This window comes from Emys orbicularis, chromosome 6, assembly GCF_028017835.1.
Source record: "Emys orbicularis isolate rEmyOrb1 chromosome 6, rEmyOrb1.hap1, whole genome shotgun sequence".
Taxonomy (NCBI): Eukaryota; Metazoa; Chordata; order Testudines; family Emydidae; genus Emys; species Emys orbicularis.
Window position 1 is genome coordinate 105880675 of NC_088688.1, and position 19901 is coordinate 105900575.

At 40.0% G+C, this 19901-nt stretch overlaps 1 protein-coding gene across 1 annotated transcript in view; it reads right to left on the reverse strand.

Moving 5' to 3' along the window:
• Positions 1-19901, reverse strand: part of CNTLN (centlein) — a 279922-nt gene that overhangs the window by 243974 nt on the left and 16047 nt on the right. Inside the window, exon 2 of the mRNA XM_065406475.1 lies at positions 5689-5777. Within this exon, the coding sequence (XP_065262547.1) occupies positions 5689-5777 (89 nt within the window). The remainder of the gene's footprint in view (positions 1-5688; positions 5778-19901) is intronic.

Here is a 19901-nt window from a genome sequence, read left to right on the forward strand (position 1 = left end):
CTCATTTGCACAGCAAAGATAATTTTTTGTTTGCATCTGAATATTAAATGGGGAATGTAGTTACAATCACCGAATAAGAACTGCAAAGCATGCTGAAAAATAAAATATCTTCTGTGTATTTCAGGAATTAACACTGCAGCCACAGTGAGGTACCAGTTAAATTTTAAAATTTTTAGGGCAGCTGAACTCCCATTTTGGGAGCATGAAAGCATTTTGAAATTGTAAAGTTAGAAATAATGGGAATCCTAATATTACTAAAAAAATACTAACATGAAATGGAAACAAAAAATTGCACTTTTCCACCTAGGTCTGAGAAGTTGCTAAAATAAAGTCATCTAACAATACAAATATACGATTACTTGATTGTAGGACTAGTAATTCCTGAAGGCTCAGTTCCTACCAATTTATGCTTTTCATTTTCTCTTCATCATTCCATCTTCTTTGTATTGTGTGAAGTTGTAACTGAGCACTTTAGCACCTTTAGACTTGCATCTTTTTATCCCTTATATTGTCATTACCTGCAGAAAAATTGCCTTCTTCATCCACCAATTTAAGGACTGAATCTCACTGTATAGTACTGCCAAACTCATCACATCTTGGGTATGAGATATTTTCTTTCCTGCTAGTTCTTATGATGTGTTCCAGGAAAGGAAATAAGTAGCTGTCCTGTGACCTTAGCTAAAACTGTGATGAAAACTTGTATCTTAGTGAGCACTGAAAGTTAGTAGTTGGCATAAATATATTGGAAAATAAAGGTATGCGAACACTTGTGCTATCCATGTTGTATAGCCCCAAGGAGAAAGAACCAAAAAGCCTGAACACATCTCAACCCTGAATCAAGATTTTCTCATTGTCAGATTTAACTGCTCACTGATGCTTTTAGCATTTCAAACAAAAGAGGACATGTTAATATAAAATAATTCTCATGTGGGATCGGTTGCTTTATACCAATTTCTCTACAGTGTAGGATTCTCAGATGTTGCTGATTAACTCAGTGCTTCTATTGTTTGCTTATCAGGTTTACCGAGTCACCATGTTTCATAATTTCTTAAATCTGTATTTCTTTGGTAGACATGGTAATCCCATAGCATTCCTCTCAATCTTCCAGCCAGCAGCAGAGCCATGTGGCATTGTAGTTCTGCAGACTCCCTGGAAAGCTCACTAATGGAAAGGAAACATCTTAGAGTTGAGAGAAAATGATACTGGCATTTGAGCACAGAAAGAATTTTCTTGGTTCCTGAAGTATAGGAAAGGAGGACAAGGAGGACAAGTTTTCTGAAAGGACAAGAGATGTGGGAAGGTAGAAGAACTAAAGGCCACAAGAAGTCAGAAGCTGTTGGAAGACTAGAGCTGTATATGATGAGAAAGTTGATTTGGAATTGGGGAGGGGGCTGTGATGCGGCACATGGGGCTGTGATGCAGTACATGGGCCTCACATTGGCAATGAGGGGGTTAAGGAGCCTGTGGACTCAATTGACCCTGCCCCTGTGGGGAGGGGGGGGGGGGGAGGGCAGAGAGAGGAAGAATGAACTTAGAAGACTATAAATAGAATGCAAGGAGGCATTTTGTTATCCATTCACTGAGAACACCCCTTGAAGAGCCGGGTTATTTCTGAATGCTTGGACCCTGGTTTGACTGAAAAGCAGCTAGCTCTGCACAAGACTGAATCCTTAGGGGAAAATCTACATTATTAAACAGGAAAAGTAACCATTGATAAGTACAGACCCAGGTTTGCATTTTATGATTTTCTTTTATGTTTAACCAATTCTACTTCCACTTGCTATCCTTACTCACTATTTCTTAAATTTTAACCTTTGATAATAAACTTATGATTGTTTTCACTATATCTCCATGCTGCAATATTATATAGGAACTGATTCTCAGTTGAATCAAACAAACTTGTGTATACACTGTCCCCTCGGGGATAGCAAACCTGGTAATATCGGTGAGTGTCTAGAAACAGGGGGTGAATACCACAGTGGGAATACGTCAGGTGTGGCTCAGGGTGCACCTATTATTAACCTGCAAGCCAAAGTAAGGGCCAGCAGAGCCCTGAGGAGATTGCTTGGGTGGCTAACTGACAGGTGGCATCAGGAAACCTAGGGAGGTGGTGGAGTCTCCTTCCTTGGAGGTTTTTAAGGCCCGGCTTGACAAAGCCCTGGCTGGGATGATTTAGTTGGGAATTGGTCCTGCTTTGAGCAGGGGGTTGGACTAGATGACCTCCTGAGGTCCCTTCCAACCCTGATATTCTATGATTCTATGAAACTGGCACCCAGTTAAGCACAAGAAAGTCTCTCGGTCACTCTGGCAGAGGGGTAACAAGATAACTCAGTTCTGGGTACCCCTTTGAGAGTTTCACAACCAGGAAGGAAGACAGAGCTCTGCTACTTGCTCAGCGAGGAAAACCTGCTTCCAGGCAAGACCCTGTGGAAGCTTGCTACCTAAACAAGCCATTTGGTGGTTGGGCAACTAAGCCCAGGAAGACTATCAAAAAGAGACTAGCAATACGGAGACAAGCCCAGAGCAGGCTGCCACCAGTGAATCCGTGGATGAACCTTATTTTGAAGTTCACTGTTTTCCTGGGTAGGACTCAAGTATGCCATAGCCAGAGTGCTATGGTACCACAATACCAGATCTGTGAGGTCAACACCCAACTATTAGGGACCTGCACTGGAGTGAATCATACCGACAGGCCACAAGAAGGCACTGCCCAGACAACCCAGTTACAGGAGCAAAAAGAAGAAAGATTTATAAGTAAAGTTAGGGCTATAAGCGATTGCTAGAGAGGGGCCCCTCAAGCAAAAAAAAAAAAAAAATGTTTTAAAAAGTGAAAAGTCTCCCTTTACTAGGTGCTCTATAAATCAAAAACCAAAACCTCCATAATCAGGTGCAAAGCTAGGAGTTTTATAAATCGTATCTGCACTGAATGGGTATCCCTAGCAATAACTAAACTTCCAAACACTGCTTCAGGATCCTCTGCAGTTATGCTAAGATCTGGAAAAAATGCTCCAGAGGCAATTGGAAATTCCATAATTCTGGCCAAGAAAATGGGGGAGACATATCATAAAGACATTACACACACACACCTTTGACATTCATACCTTTGAATTCACAACAGCAGTTCTACTGCATCAAACAATGTTATTTTAAGAAATAGAAGCAAAAGAGTGCACTTAGGATTAGAGAAGTGCATGAACAGTACTGTCACCACGCTTTTGCACACAAAACAAAATCAGAATACAAGACTCAACAGCCAAAAATGGACAACAAACATTGCATAGACCAAAAAAAAAAAAAAAAAAGAATATTCCAAAACTTTAGAAAAATCAATAGACACACCATAAAATAATATTATGGAATGTTTTCTGACCTACCACGCTCTTCTATCTTCTAGCAGCTTATAGAATATATAAAAGGATAACACACAGGTTTTTCATGATAGTAACAAGAAAACTGAAATAATAAATAGTAATAAAATATTTAATTTATATTAGAGTAACACCCAAATGCCCCATTTAGGATTGGGGCTCCATCATGCTAGCTATGATGACAAATACATAATGACAGTCCTTGTCCTGAATCGCATACTAACAATTTAAAATATGAGGCAACAAGTGTGAAAAAAATCCTAGGAAGAAAAGTTGGAGGAAGGGAGGACAAGAGACTATAAAAGTGTCTGAACTACAGTTCAGTATCTGACTACAGTCTATACAACTTAATGGCATTTCCTAACTTTTGTGAGCTAGTCTTTGCCCTAAGTAACTTCCTTTTAATGCGGTTTTTTTGTATGTAATACACACACACTCCTTTTATAATTATAGGGAGAGGCACATACCCAACACCTACAGATAAGGCAACCTAACACTTCTCATTATAGTTCCCTGTTTTCACTTTCTTAGAACTTTACCAAGTTTTTCATGCAATCAGCTTTCAGTTTTCTGTGTTTGCTCTCTGCCTCAGGTTGATATCTTTACATAAATAATTTTTAGCAAAAGTGGTTCCACCATTTCCAAGAATGAAGTTAGCAAGAAACAGTTTTGCCAAAGTTAAAAAAAAAGTGACTGTTTTTTTAACAGCTCTAGCACCCCTGGGATTTGGAATAAAACTTTACATTTGGTAGGGGAATTGTCCTGGGATCAGAGAAATATCTTCTGTCCTCATCAAAAGATGTCCGGATTTGGACAAGTTATTAATCACAAAAAGTCATCATCTGAACATACACAGCAGAACTTGTTCTAGAATTACTCCTAAATTTTCTGACTGTTCCAATGCAGCCACATTACCCATGCAACATCAATTTATGTCACCTTGTGTGTATGCATTATGCTGTAGACTTTAACTATATGATCACATACTATTTTTACCACACAGTCATTTCTCCTTTCAGTGCAGAGGATGGATGGCAAATGAGACAGGGTTGTACAGTGAGTGAGCTGTTGACTGTAGAACCCAGGCCATATTCACAGCAGATGCTGATGATTAGTGATTAAGGGAGGGAACTGCAGCAATCAAAAAGGGGTTTTGTGGTTAAGGCGCCAGACTGGGACACACAAGAACTGGGTTGTATCTTGCTATACCACAGACCTTCTACATGATGTTGGGCAACTCACTTAATGCAAAATTTTCAGAGGTGGCCACTAACTGTTTTCCTTATTTTCTGGGTGTCCAACTTGAGACACCTGGGGCAAAATTTTCATAAGTGCTGAACACTCACAACTCTACCTGAAATCAATGGAAGCTTCAGGTGATTAGAACCTCTATGAAAGTCAGGCCACAGCTATCTTAAGTTGAGCACCAACAATTAATGATCACTTCTTCTAATTTTGGCCTCAGTTGTGGCTCAATTCCCCATCTGCAAAATAGGGATACCATACTTTCCTAGGTCACAGAACTAATGTGCAGATAAATTTATTAATATCTGTAAGGCAATCATATATTATGGCGCTAAATTCATTAATATTTCTAAGAACCAGATACTATGGTGATGAATGCCATCAGTAAATAAGATATTATTTATTCAGTGCAGGGCTTGGAGATAGAAAGAAGTGTTGAACAGCTGCCTCTTTCACTTAGCACTGTCCATCCTGTCCACTGAATAATGCAGGGACCCTGTGGAAAAAAACAGTATGTGATCATTTAATTAAAGACCTCACCAAAATGCTTATGTACCAGGGAACAGAATTACAGTTCCACAGGTAACCTTAATTCTAGAATTACCTAATTACTAAGTGCTTGATTTTGCAACCTAAAATTCCATATATCATGTATGTACATAGTATATAAAAACGGTCAGTGACTACCATTCAATCTAGCCACCATTAGCAGCCCTTATTTTTAAAAAGGAATAACACCAAATGAATCTGAGGGATGTGAGGATAGACTCCTTATACATAAGATTAGGAACATCGTTCAATGCAGAAGGAGCAGTCTGGATGAAAGCACAGAGTTTTAAAGTTTATTTAGATTTGCTTTTGAAAAAAAAAAAAAAAAGCCTATCTCAGGCTTTAGGAAGTCTTGACAAAGTTTAAAGATACCATTCTTACAAATTAAAGGATCTAGATAATTTCAGAAGTTTACGACTTTTTTACAATGTTTTTTTAAACATGAAACCATGTGGCATCAAATAGAAGAGATATCTAGCATATTTGGTTTAAAAAAAAAAATCACACAGAAAGTCTTCAAGCTCACCTTTCCACCACCAAGCTGACTGCTTGTGTAAGATCTGGATTTGCCACCTGGAGGCGTTTCCACAAAGACCATACAAATTCTTTATCAGCCTTAAAAACACAAAGAGAGAAATAAACAATGCAAAATATGTATGTTTAGCATACAACTTTTACAGAATAATGAACTATTAGTATTAATATTCAGAAGTTAAATTATTAAGAACTATATTTTAGAGAAAAGTCCAGTGACTTTACTGCTCAAGATGATGTATTTACTTGCTTGTTTCAACAGACGTCCAACTCAACAAAGAGAAACTAATTTAAAAGTTTTAGCACAGAAATAGTAAAATATCTTTCTAAAATGCTAATAGATAAGTCTTCAATGACAGCTCTCACTCCTCCTTCAGTTCTAGGTATAAAAGAAATGCAATTCACTCCTTCACCAGAGGAGCAAGTCTGAACTCCCAAATTCAGCTCCCCTGCTGGAAGAATGCAGTCTCTTATATCAAGGATAGAATCTTCTAATGATACCGAGGAACTTTCAGATCTTGCAACAAAAAATAGCTTTTACTAGAAGCAGAACATTTTGACAGAGAACAAATAACACGGAGGACAAATTTCTCCTTCATGAAACAAAGATTTTAAATATAGATGCTTTAGAAGCAGCGAGATGGAGGTTCTATAAGTATCAGTAAGAGAGTATTAGAACTCACTTAAGTAAGGCAGTGTTTTCAACCTTTTCCATACTAGTACTCCTTTTCCATTTTGGGATGTTCTAGCAAACTAGCAATATGGCAAAGATACTATGCTCATGACTCTTTAACCCCTTTTGGCAACCCCCAGGCTGAGAATCAAAGCCTTAAGGTAAGGAGAGGCTAAATCCAGGGTCATTCCAATGAAAACAAAATTCACAACCGACAAGAAAAGGAATGTTGTTATCCTCCCCATTTTAAAACTGCAGCAGGAGAGCTGAGAATAGATTTTAGGTTAAAATTAAGTTGAAAATGCACTGTTCTTGCATTTTATTCAAATACAGATATTAGTTTTCCACATTTAGAATTATGGATTTCATTCATGTGCACCAGACAGTTTTATCCTAAATTAGGTGGTTGTCACAGTTTCGGGGTAACTGCATCAATATTCCCCCTCAATGGTCTACTCTAGAAGTGCCCAATCAGTCTCAGGCCTCCAGCCATCTGTCTGACTTATGTCCCACTCCCTTCTGAGTAGGGATTTTAAGACTGCACAGACCCCTGCCATACACTGTGATATCTCCAGAAAGCTAATCTCCCTATCCAGCCTCTGTGAGTTGCTTTCTCTCCGAGGGTTATGAATAGTGTATTGCCAGCAGTCACAAGTTATCACACAGCTCTTCCTCAACAGAGTAAGTTTATTTTAAGGAGAAAAACATTACAGAGAAAACATATAAAAACAACAAAAGTTCCTACACGCTTAGTAAAAATACCAGAAATTGACCATCGTCCACATGAGAACTCTGCTAATTCAACATCCCTTCCAACCTTTCAGCAAGGATGGGGTCCCTTTAGGACCAAAAGTCCCATCCATTTGCTGAATCAAAAGGAAGACCATGAGTGTAAACTCAGCCTTTACACATCCAAAGTTCTTTCTTTATCTCTTGGTCTCTGGAAAACCCAGTATGAACCAATATATGCAAATTATCCCGGGGTGGTACCCTCTCTGGAGTTGTTTATAGTTAAGGCTAAGATTTTGTCCTGGATATTTTTAGTAAAAGTCAGGGACAGGTCACGACTTCCGTTAATTTTTCCTTTTTGCCTGTGACCTGTCCCTGACTTTTACTAAAAATATCCAGGACAAAATGAGGATCGGCGGCCAGGAGCTGCGGGGTACCCCGCTGCTTGTGGGAGACCCTGCAGCTCCCCACCATTGAAGTCATGGAGGTCGCTGGAAGTCACAGTTCCACGACTTCCACGGCCTCCGTGACTAAATCGTAGCCTTATTTATAGTCTTAGCAACCCACCTTAATCACACCCCACTGTTTTTAGTTCATGGAGCAGCTATGGAAACCCTCCTTGAGGGTGTAGAAGAGAGTCATACATAAACCATTCATAAATTTAATACAATGGTCCCAAAAGTTACTGTATGGGGTTGCAATATCCATCACAGTGGTTAACTACAGCAGTGGCAGAAACGATCACAGCACTGGTAAGGAATTTTCAACCAATACAGCTTAGATTTAACGTCTGTCTTTCAGCAATATGTTTTTTCTTCCCTCCCACCTCAGTTTTCCATTTGGGATGACTTATGCTCAAAGTATTCAAATTGACTTGCTCTAGGATCATACAAGGAGCTAGAGGTTTAGGTCAAATCAGAAGACATGACCATTCTGGGTTCCAGGCCTTTTTCTTAACTACTAGTAAAACATGCCTACCTCCTCTCCTCCAATGCACTGGGCTTCAGCAATACCAAAGGGTGGGGGGGGGGGAAATCAAGGAACTATCAAAATACCGTAGTTGCTGTAAAATGAATTACATCATTGATACCAAACTATATTTGGCAGATCACAAAAACCACTGTAACTCCACCAAGGTACTGATTCAGGAAAAGCACTGACACACCTGCTTGACTGGAATGGGAATACTCAAAATGTAAGCCCTGATGCAGGGAAGCACTTAAGTCATGCAACAGAGACTAGTGAACCAATATTATAAGATGCTAGGATATTAAAATTTGCGTGTATTAGGTATTTCAAAATATCACATAAGTCATGACCACTTGACAGTTCCGACCACAAGTTTTTCAAATTGAAGAAAAAAAACTAGTATAATGGATATAAGCTTAAATCAACATTTGTGCTGACAGGTAACATACCAAATTTCAGCCCATTGAAATTCAAAATATTGAAGACAATTTGTAAATTTAGGTTTATAATTCTAGAGTGAGACTAACTATACATGCATGTAGGTAACTGGAACACCCGGTCGAAAAGGGACACTGGTGCCTCCGGTCAGCACTGCTGACCAGGCTGTTAAAAGTCCGGTCGGTGGTGCAGCGGGGTTAAGGCAGACTCCCTGTCTGCTGTGGCTACACACGGCTCCCAGAAGCAGTGGCATGTCACCCCTCTGGCTCCTATGTGTAGGGGCATCCAGGGGGCTCCGCATGCTGCTCCCGCCCCAAGCACCGGCTCTGCAGTTCCCATTAGCCGGGAATTGTGGCCAATGGGAGCTGTGGGGGCGGTGCCTGCAGACAGGGCAGCGCGCAGAGCTGCCTGGCCACGCCGCCGCAAAGGAGCCAGAGGGGGGACATGCCGCTGCTTCTGGGAGCTGCCCGAGCTAAGAGCTGCCCGGAGCCTGCACCCCGACCCACTCCCATGCCCCAACCCCCTGCCCCAGCCCTGAGCCCCCTCCCACCCTCTGAACCTTACAAGTCACCTTTAATTCATCAGAAGTGCTGGAATTCAGCTCCTAGTGGAGAAAGGGTTGAAACTTAAAGACAGACAAAATGAAACACATTAATGAAGTTACTAAATCCAGGCCAAAAAAGGGACAATCCATACAGTTAATTAGGACTAAAAATGCCACCTATCTGTGACACTGTCTATTGCTTTAAGATAAATTCAGTTCTTAGATTTCTAGTTGTCAAGTTTTTAGGTAAGAAAACAAGTCAGAAGTTAAATCTTTAGTAAAAGACTTTGCTCAACATTATGAAGTATCTCCTGAATTTTGTGCTCAAAAAAGTCCTCCACAGAAGTACTAGTTAGTGCAGATGATACAGTCTCATCGTATGGTGATAACACTCTTTCCATTCTACCAGTAGCTCTGGAGGATTTAAACAGAAACTACAAAACTTAGACATTTTTAAATCAGCAGGTTCAGATAACTTGCACCCAGAGTTTTTAAAGAGCTGGCTGAGGAGATTGCTATTCCATTAATGTTGATTTTAAATAAGTCTTGGAGCACAGGGAAGTTCCTGAAGACTGGAAAAAAACTAATATTGTGCCAGTTTTTAAAATGGATAAACAGGAAGACCTGGGTAATTATAACCCTGTCAGCATTACAATGATTCTGAGCGGGGAAGATAATGAAGTGGCTGATACAGGACTTGATTAATAAAGAATTAAAGGAGGGTAATGTAATTAATGCAAATCAACACGGGTGTATGGAAAATAGATCCTGTCAAACTAACTTGATATCTTTTTTTGATGAGATTACAAGTTTGGCTGATAAGTTACGTCAACATTATTACCTTTATTTAGACTTCTGTAAAGCATTTGACTTGGCACTGGCACAGTATTTTGATTAAAAAACTAGAACGATATAAAATTAACATGGCATACATGAAATAGATTAAATTCTGGCTAATTGATATGTCTAAAATGTAATTGTAAATGGAGAATAGTCATTGAGAAGATGTATTTCCAGTGGAGTCCTGCAGCGATCAGTTCTTGGCCCTATGCTATTTAACATTTTTATCAATGACCTAGAAGAAAAATCATCATGGATACAGTTTGCAGACGACACAAACACTGAGGGAGTAAATAAGGAAAAAGAAAGATCACTGATTCAGAGTGATCTGAATTGCTTGGTAAACTGGGTACAAGCAAACAATATGCATTTTAATATGGCTAAAAGTAAATGTATACATCTAGGAACAAAGAACGTAGGCCATACTTAAAGGATGGGTGACTCTATCAAGGACTCTAAAAAAAGATTTCAGGATTGTGGTAGGTAATCATTTGAACATGAGCTCCCAATGTGACCTGTGGCCAAAGGAGCTAATGTGATCGTGGAATACATAAGGAAATCTCAAGTAGGAGTGGAGAGGTTATTTTACTTCTGTATTTGGTACTGGTAAAACAGTGCTGGAATACTGTGTCCAGTTCTGGTGCCCACAATACAAGAAGGATGTTGATTATTTGGAGGGGGTTCACAGAAAAGCCAAGAAAATGATTAGAGGATTAGAAAACATGCTTATAGTGATCGACTCAAAGAGCACAATCTATTTAGCTTGACAAAGAGAAGGCTAAGGGGTGACTTGATTATAGACTATAAGTGTCTACATGGGGAACAAATATTTAATAATGGACTCTTCAATCTAGCAGAGAAAGGTATAACGTGATCCAGTGCCTGGATGTTGAAGCTAAACAGACTGGAAATAAGGTGTCATTTTTTAACCACAAGAATAATTAACCATTGGTACAATTTACCCAGAGTTGGGGTGGATTCTCCATCACTAACCATTTTTAAATGAAGATTGGGTGTTTTTCTAGAAGATATGCTCTAGGACTTATTTGGGGGAAATTCTATGGCATGTGTTATATAGGAGGTCAGACTAGACGATCACAATAATCCCCTTCTGACCTTGGAATCTATAAATCCATATCTGCCCGAGTTTGCAAAGAGCCTGAAACAAGAGCTCTGAGAGGTATAAACTGCCCAATTCATTTCAATGGGTGTTAGTTCAAATGCCTATGATGATAATTTAAAATGACAACATTAATTATTTCACTCCATATCAAAGTATAGAACAAAGAAGAAAAACTATCATATTATGAAAGTCTATACAATCTATTGTGAGTGAAAGCTCATTTTGGCACCACAAGTGGGTTGGGTTTAGGAGATTACCATCACATTTTTCCTCAATCAAAAAGCCAAATCCATTGAGATGAGCACAACCCAGAGAGCATACGTGAACATATTTTGAACATCTGCACAATTCTGAGAGCAGCAGCTGATTTTGGCATCTCAACTGGGCAATTTATTTTGTGGGCAGAGCGTGGAAGAGTGCCACTATATTTTCTTTTTCAATTTGACCCCTGGTGGTCTGATTTCCAGAGTGAGTCAACAAAACAGATCTATACCTCCACATGGGACCCTAAAGCCTAATATACTATCCCACACAAAGGGCTATAACTATTAGCATTATATATAATAATCGTTAGTGATTTTACTTAATTACATCTTATTTTCTTCAAATGGCAACCTCTATACTAGTTTTCAAGAAGATTTAACTATCTGGAAAATATGAAAGGGTAGTAACAAGCTTTTTTTTAACTAGAGGAACTCAAATAAGCATTAGGCACATTTTCAAATCAGGATATTCTTTTGAGTGTTCTATTACTCATCAACTGAAGAATTTTCTTCCAACTTTGCAGAAAACTTCTCCATAGCCTTCAGAGTAAAATCTCATATTTTTTTGGACAAATCAGTGTCCATATCCAAAGTTATAAGGAGGCTAGAAATAGGGCTCACAATGGAACTTATCTGAAACCTTAACTACAGAGCCATAAGCATAGCTCCACAATAAGATAAGTGTATAGGGCCTGATCCAAAGCCCACTGAAGTCAATGTGAGTCTTTCTACTGACTTCAGTGGGGTTTGTACCAGGCTCTGCTCTACACAATTTAAGTCAATGGTACTTTCCATTGATTTCAATGGCAGCAGAAAGTGATTTACTGGGGGGGAGGAGGGGAAGAGGGATTTTGTTTCATCATTTTAATTTTTATTTAAAAGAATAATTATGAAATAATAAAGGACCATGTAATAGCTGCACTTTACATGCTGTCAACTTGTTGCAAGACCAATTTTCATTTTAAACTGTTGTGCTCTCTACAAGAATATCTCATCCAAGTGTTTAACGTAAATTACACAACAATTATTTGAGCTCCATGCTGGTTTCCATTAACTACTTGCAACCCCTTCACTGGTATTACACATTATTTCCTGTGACAGGGTGGACTAGGGCAGGGGTTCTGAAACTGGGGGTTGTGACAGGGTCATGAGGTTATTACGGGGCAGTTGCGAGCTGTCAGCCTCCACTCCCAAACCCCACTTCACCTCCAGAATTTGTAATAATGTTAAATATAAAAAATGTGTTTTTAATTTATAAAAGGGTGAGGGGGTCACACTCAGAGGCTTGCTGTGTGAAAGGGGTCACCAATACAAAAGTTTGAGAACCACCGGACTAGGGCAAGAGGCCCCTGCTGGAGGCCTCAGGGTCCTACCATACCCCGTCCCAGAAAGGTGCAGTAGAGAACTCCTGCAAGTGCCCTAGAGTGGCTGTGGGGAAGCAGCCAATCAGAAAGGCTGCAGGGAGTAGCCACCCAGGGCCCAAGGAACTGCAGAGCTAGAGACAGTGAGTTGCCACCTGGAGCTGGAGGAGTGAGGACTGTGTTCCGAGCTGGCTGAAGGAGCAGCAGGACCATGGACAGATCAGTTGATGGCAGGAACCAGGGGAGCAAGAGGGCGCTCCTGGCTGGCTGCTGGGACTGAAGACAGAAGAACAGCTGGGGCCAGAAAGGCCCAGAAAGCATGAAGAGTCTCCAGGGAGGAAGCCCTGGGGCACAGCCCCATACCATGGTCGAGGGACTATTTGAAGACAAGTCAAGAAGGGGCTGTGGGTCTGAGGCAGGGAGGGCTTCAGGGTACGGCCTCATACCAAGGCCGGGACTATTTAAAGATTGAGCCCATGGAGGGCTACAGAGATGCCAACGGAGGGGTAGTGGGATAGGCCCCTAGTGGACTGCATACCCCAGAAGGGGTCTGGTTTGTTTCACATACAGACTCTGTGTGCATGACTCAGCCAGAGGTCTGAGTTATTGAAAACGCGCTTGAGAAACCACTAACAGAGGTCACCGCAGACTAAGTGCAGGCACACGCAATCGGCCAGGGGGGCACTCGCGGTGGATGCCACCCCATTACTCTCCCAAAGATCTAGATATTTCAGAACATATATTTTAAATGCCATGGCTGCTCCTTCTCCAGCTGAAACAGAATATAAGATACCGATATTTTCCAAATTTAGAAATAATTTCTTTTCAGGCTTCCAAGCACAGTTTAAGTCAGTGAAAAACAGAAGTACTACAGTATTATTTTAAATTAGTTCAAAATCTTTTTTAAGATACCAAACATCTTATACCTACAGCAGGAAAAAAGCATCAACATACAAACACTCACATAAAGACAAAGAAAAATCAAGTCAAATGAAAATACACTAAATAATAATGATAGAGTTGTGATTTCTTTTAAATTATTTAGGGGAGAAAATCAATAAGTCAGTGGGTCTTCAACTCTAAATAGCACTACTTTAATTATAAATCAAGACAAACCTCTTCAGCACAATGGAGAGGAGAACTATGGGGTAAAAGGGGAGAGAACACAAGTATGTCTAAACAATTTTTTTTTTTAAAAGCAGTTGGTAAATAAACAGTATTAATTCTTTTCCCTCTCAGGTAATTTATTACAACCATTGTAGCCAAGGGATACCGGGTTGGCATGGGGATCCAAACAAATCACTCTGTCTTAAATATACACGTTAAACTTACATTGCACAATTTACCTTATAGTAGCAGACAGTAAGTAAGCAGAAATCTTAATGCTATCCTGGTTTGCAGACCTACAAATTCATCAAGAACAGAAGTAGTAATCCAATATTGCCAATCCCAATCCTTTTAAAAACATACATCAGGTTATCAAAAATCACGTGGGTGGCTTAAAAATCAAATTTTTTAAAATATATTTTGGGGTTTCTTTATTTACCTTCTTGGTTTGGGGTTTCCTTACCTCCACCACAGGTGTGTCACTTTTTCCAAGCTTCTCTGCAACCGACAGCATTAGAACCTTAACTTTATTTTTTAAAGAAAAGCTGAGATTCTAATCTATTCACATGACTCCAGGAGCTGGATATACACTCACAAGACTTAGACTAAACACTGGAGACTGCCCCATACTTTATAATGAAAATTCCTGCCTGCTAGCTATAAAGGCAGATTACTAACGGGAAAGATATTGAGAGGGAGGGTTTCACTAGAAAGGAGGAGAAAATACTGCATCCTGCAACTTTCAGGTACACACAACTCTGAACAGAGCTATAAGGTGGATAGAAAGCTGGCTAGATCGTCGGGCTCAATGGGTAGTGATCAACGGCTCCATGTCTAGTTGGCAGCCGGTTTCAAGTGGAGTGCCCCAGGGGTCGGTCCTGGGGCCGGTTTTGTTCAATATCTTCATTAATGATCTGGAGGATGGCGTGGACTGCACTCTCAGCAAGTTTGCAGATGACACTAAACTGGGAGGAGTGGTAGATACGCTGGAGGGTAGGGATAGGATACAGAGGGACCTAAACAAATTAGAGGATTGGGCCAAAAGAAACCTGATGAGGTTCAACAAGGACAAGTGCAGAGTCCTGCACTTAGGACGGAAGAATCCCATGCACTGTTACAGACTAGGGACCGAATGGCTAGGAAGCAGTTCTGCAGAAAAGGACCTAGGGGTTACATTGGACGAGAAGCTGGATATGAGTCAACAGTGTGCCCTTGTTGCCAAGAAGGCTAACGGCATTTTGGGCTGTATAAGTAGGGGCATTGCCAGCAGATCGAGGGACATGATCATTCCCCTCTATTCGACGTTGTTGAGGCCTCATCTGGCGTACTGTGTCCAGTTTTGGGCCCCACACTACAAGAAGGATGTGGAAAAATTGGAAAGACTCCAGCGAAGGGCAACCAAAATGATTAGGGGGCTGGAACACGTGACTTATGAGGAGAGGCTGAGGGAACTGAGATTGTTTAGTCTGCAGAAGAGAAGAATGAGGGGGGATTTGATAGCCGCTTTCAACTACCTGAAAGGGGGTTCCAAAGAGGATGGATCTAGACAGTTCTCAGTGGTACCTGATGATAGAACAAGGAGTAATGGTCTCAAGTTGCAGTTGGGGAGGTTTAGGTTGGATATTAGGAAAAACTTTTTCACTAGGAGGGTGGTGAAGCACTGGAATGGGTTACCTACGGAGGTGGTGGAATCTCCTTCCTTAGAGGTTTTTAAGGTCAGGCTTGACAAAGCCCTGGCTGGGATGATTTAGTTGGGAATTGGTCCTGCTTTGAGCAGGGGGTTGGACTAGATGACCTCCTGAGGTCCCTTCCAACCCTGATATTCTATGATTCTATGATTTTTCTACCCTGGCACAATGCAGAAAGACTCAGGACTTGCACTTTCTTCAGCCTCACCTGAAAAGGCAGTAAAATAGTAAACACTTGTCGATTTAAAAGTCACTTAAGTAGCTTACAGAGATGTTTATAGTATTTCTCCTTGCACCTGGGCTAGGGGAAGGAAAACTTCTCTTCATGGCAGGGATCCTCCCCCAACCTCCCTGTGACTTCTATTTAGAATCCTTATTTTAATGAGCCTCTAGGTTAACCTCTTTCCCTACATGTTACCAAACCTTCCAGAAAAAAATTAACTCTGGGATAAGAATGTGAAATTTTAGGGAGAACAAATGGACATTGTTTTTAGTTTTTTTGTTTTTTTGTTGAGGGCGCAGGAATGCCTGTCTTTTAAAAATAAAAGCATTTATTCCTGGAGAATTTCTGCATCGAAAAATTTAAATTTCTGTGCCCAATATTTTAAAACTCTACAAAATCCTGCATATGTTATTTGTCAAAATAACACAATATAATCATTTCAGTTTCAATTATTTTGGTAATTTATTTCAGAATACCTGTCAACAAGTGTGTAAACAATACAGACAACGGTAAAAAAGATTCCCCTAGGAGTAGAGAGTTAAAGAAACCCATCCGACAACCCAGTTCCAAGTTGGGGGGTACTGGAGGGGGCGGTGTGGGGCCCCCAGAGCCCAGACACCTGCGGGCCCTTCCCCCCAGAGCCCAGCTGCGGGCACCACCAGAGCCCAGACACCTGCACCCCTCTCCCCCAAGAGCCCAGCCGTGGGGCACCCCATAGTCCAGACATCTGCACCGCCACAGCCTTTACTCCCCCCAGCTTCTTTACTGTCCTGTCGGGGGATCTGGTGTGATACAGCCCTGCCCTTTTTCACCCTTTGCCGTAGCTGGGTCTCCCGGGCTCTCCCCTGTCCATGGGAGAATGAGGATCAAACTGGGCAGCCAGAGCATGCAGCCGCTATCCCCGCCGGGCTGGGTGCTCAGCTCACTGTGAGCTGGGCTCTGCAGAGTCCAGTGCCCCTAGTGGTGGCCAGCAACTCTGCAGCCCCAATTCTGCAGGGGAAACATGGAATTATGCGCAAACTCTGCATTGCACAGTAGCACAGAATTCCCCCAGAAGCATGCATTGCTCCAATAAGAAATGCTATCAGCCTGTGGTACTATATCAGAAGTAGGGATGAATGATCTCATTTACATGAAGTAAAAAACAAATGAAATTTTTAACCAAATCTTCAAAACTGAAATTTGAAAAAAGTTTGTAAACAGGGGTGCTGAAACAATACAGAAGGAAAATGTACATTTTCTTTTTAAAAAGAATATTAAATCACCTATTAATCAATTAAACTGCATTAAATTACAGTACCCAAAAAAGCAGTAACTGTTCTACCTGTACTATTTGTTTTGGATGGTAGGACTCGACATTTAAGGATCAGCTATCCCCTTCAAACTATTAATGGGCAAACAAAGAATTATGAGGAGACGGTGCCAGACATGGTCTAAACTTCAGTGTATTAGTGGTAAGATACTGTGATCCAAATCAATGCATGCCTTTTACTTGCAACTTTTTGTCAATTATGGAGACCAAAAGAGTCATGTTAAAATAATTTAACATAAGAATTAATGTTTTCAGCCACATGCTACTTGTAATAATCTATGATTTACACTTCCCTTGGTTAAAGTCTTTGTGAACTTTAACACCTGCAAAGAAAATTAGCGTCAAGACATGTACATGTACAGAATTTCTAATTATAACAATTGTAAAATGTCAGTCACTGAGTGCAGAAAGTTACCATTAAATATTTAGCCTTACTTCTCTCAAACTAGAGAAACAATTTTAGTTATTAAAATGTTTTGATTTAAATCTATTAATAATTACAGGTTTGGTCTAATAGAAGTAACAACATTAGCTGACAATTATTACAGTGTTAAGAAAAAAAGTTCAAACAGCTTTTTTAAACTCTTGGCACAATTAATGGACTTGGTAAGACTGCTCCCTGAATGGTTTTGGGAGCCAAAAAATTTCTTCTGAAACAAGGCTGCATAGCCAGCCTGAAGTTGGCACAAAAAGTTATCTCTACAGCTGTCAAGACCTGGGATAGATCAATCTTCAGTGTATCCAAGGACTGTTCAGTCTACTCAATGTATGTTAGTTGCTCAGAGAAGTCAGCATGAGTGTACCCTGAGCAGCTGAGAACTTATATAGAGAGGGTAGAATACAGATGTCATTTAAAAGTTCCCCAAAATTACTCATTAAAAATAAAAGTATCCACAACAACACTGTACGTCAGAAAAAGAAGCTGTTCTCTCTGGAACCAAATGTGGAGGTTGGAAATAGAGATGTATAAAACATAAATATTCAGAGTGTTTTGGGAACTAAATTGAAAGTGAGATGGTCTCCCCTGAACAGCAAAGCAACTACAATGATTGCAGGTCACGTCTCAAATGGAGAAAGTGACAGTTTTGAAACAAAAACAGTGGAATTCTTCTTCAGTTTGGAATGAAAATAATTATACCTCATCATCATCATATTGGCAGACATATGGAAATGAATAACCTAGGCTCTGGTCCTGCTCACATTGAAACAAACAGAAGTTTCGCCATTTATTTTAATGGCAGCAGGAGCAGGACCCTAATCAGTGACTATGTTGCATGAATAACAACAACATAAACATTTGCTTGGGACAATAAATCAGAAGTGCATGAGGCGTGGACCAGAGTCACAAGACATGGCTTCCCATTGCCCTTTCACTCCAGGTGATCAACTGCAGCTTCTTACTGCAACTGAATTCATACAATTTCTATTCCCCTTTGAAGGGAAATATGAACAAAAATACTGCTCTGGCCATTTATTTTGTTATTACAATGTATGTAAATGTACATCAAAATTGGGATAACCATCTGTTTGCTGGAAACCTGAAAATGCCATCCTCAGCATAATAAGACTTGAACACTTCTGATCTAAATAATAAAAAAAGATTTTCAGCCATTTCTTCAGCTCCTTTCCAAAGTAACAGAATCAAATTCTTAGGCTGTAGGAGATGCTTGCAATGCAGCTGTGAAAGACATACTGACAAACAGGAAACAAAACATAAATGCATCTTCTCCTTTGCCTTGAGCAACAGGACATTTATGAGAGTCTGGGTAGTGATGGATGACTATATGGAGGAGCTTAAATTTTGTTTACATTTGTGCTACTTGTAGTGCTATGCACATGGAGAAATTGGGGAAGTCTGCTTCCTCTGTATAACTGTATATATTAACTAAGTGTTTACCTCATCTAGGGTTTAGGGTGGGAGCTCATTTTAGTAGTTAGCATAAATTGAATAAATAACCAACTGACATAATACTTGAGATGTTATAACATCCAAAGCTTTTAGATATATACACAAACAACAGGTCACTGGAAAAGGGAAATGTTCCTTATCTCCTGACTTCAAGAAGTGGAATATCACCAAAAAAAAAAGGAAAAATTGGCAACACAAACTTAGGAAACAATGCATTTACTGTAAAAATATGAATGACAGAATTTATACCAGTGAATGCCCTGAAAGAGAAAAATGAAAGCGATGGAGGACAGAGGGAGCTATTGGTTTATTGTAGTTTTTAGGGAAAACTCTAGGTAAAATAATCAGAGATTGTATATTCTCTATGTTATGAACTGAATATTTCAATATGAAGTGAAATTATGCATGATTGTCGGGCTGGAAGAATTTGTACGGAAATGCAAAATAGGCTACTGAGATAAGCAAATATCAGATTAGCTTGTAAAGAATTTTTTGAAAAGGCATGCAAAGACATGGATGTTACAAATAGTAAAATATGTAGCAATAAAATTCTTAAGATGGATTTCTTTGGTCTCCCCTGCCAGCTAAAATGAAGTTTTCTAGCTAAAGGGAAGAAGTCTTTAATCAAGCTGTGGTATGAATTTTACACACAATTTTACACATACACTTGCTTCTTGATGTGTCTGTCACATGGGTTTTAAAATTACATCGCTAATATGCCAGCAGTGCACACTCTGAGTCCTACTGTGCTGGTGCTCTATGTAATTTTCAGTCACATACTTAACCCTTTAATAAAAATACAGTCCCCATGATCCATTCCTACTAAATAAGTGAATACACGGTATAGAATATTCTGGTGCATTATAGGGCCTGATAACTTTGAGGTGCTGAGTTCCTCAACTCTCTTTAAAGTCATTGGAAGATAAGGGTATTCAGTACCTGACCAGAAGCGATTGGCACTTTAGAAAATCAGGCTCTAAAACAACAATGGAGTTATTTTCAAGTTCACAAGTCTCATCAATGGAA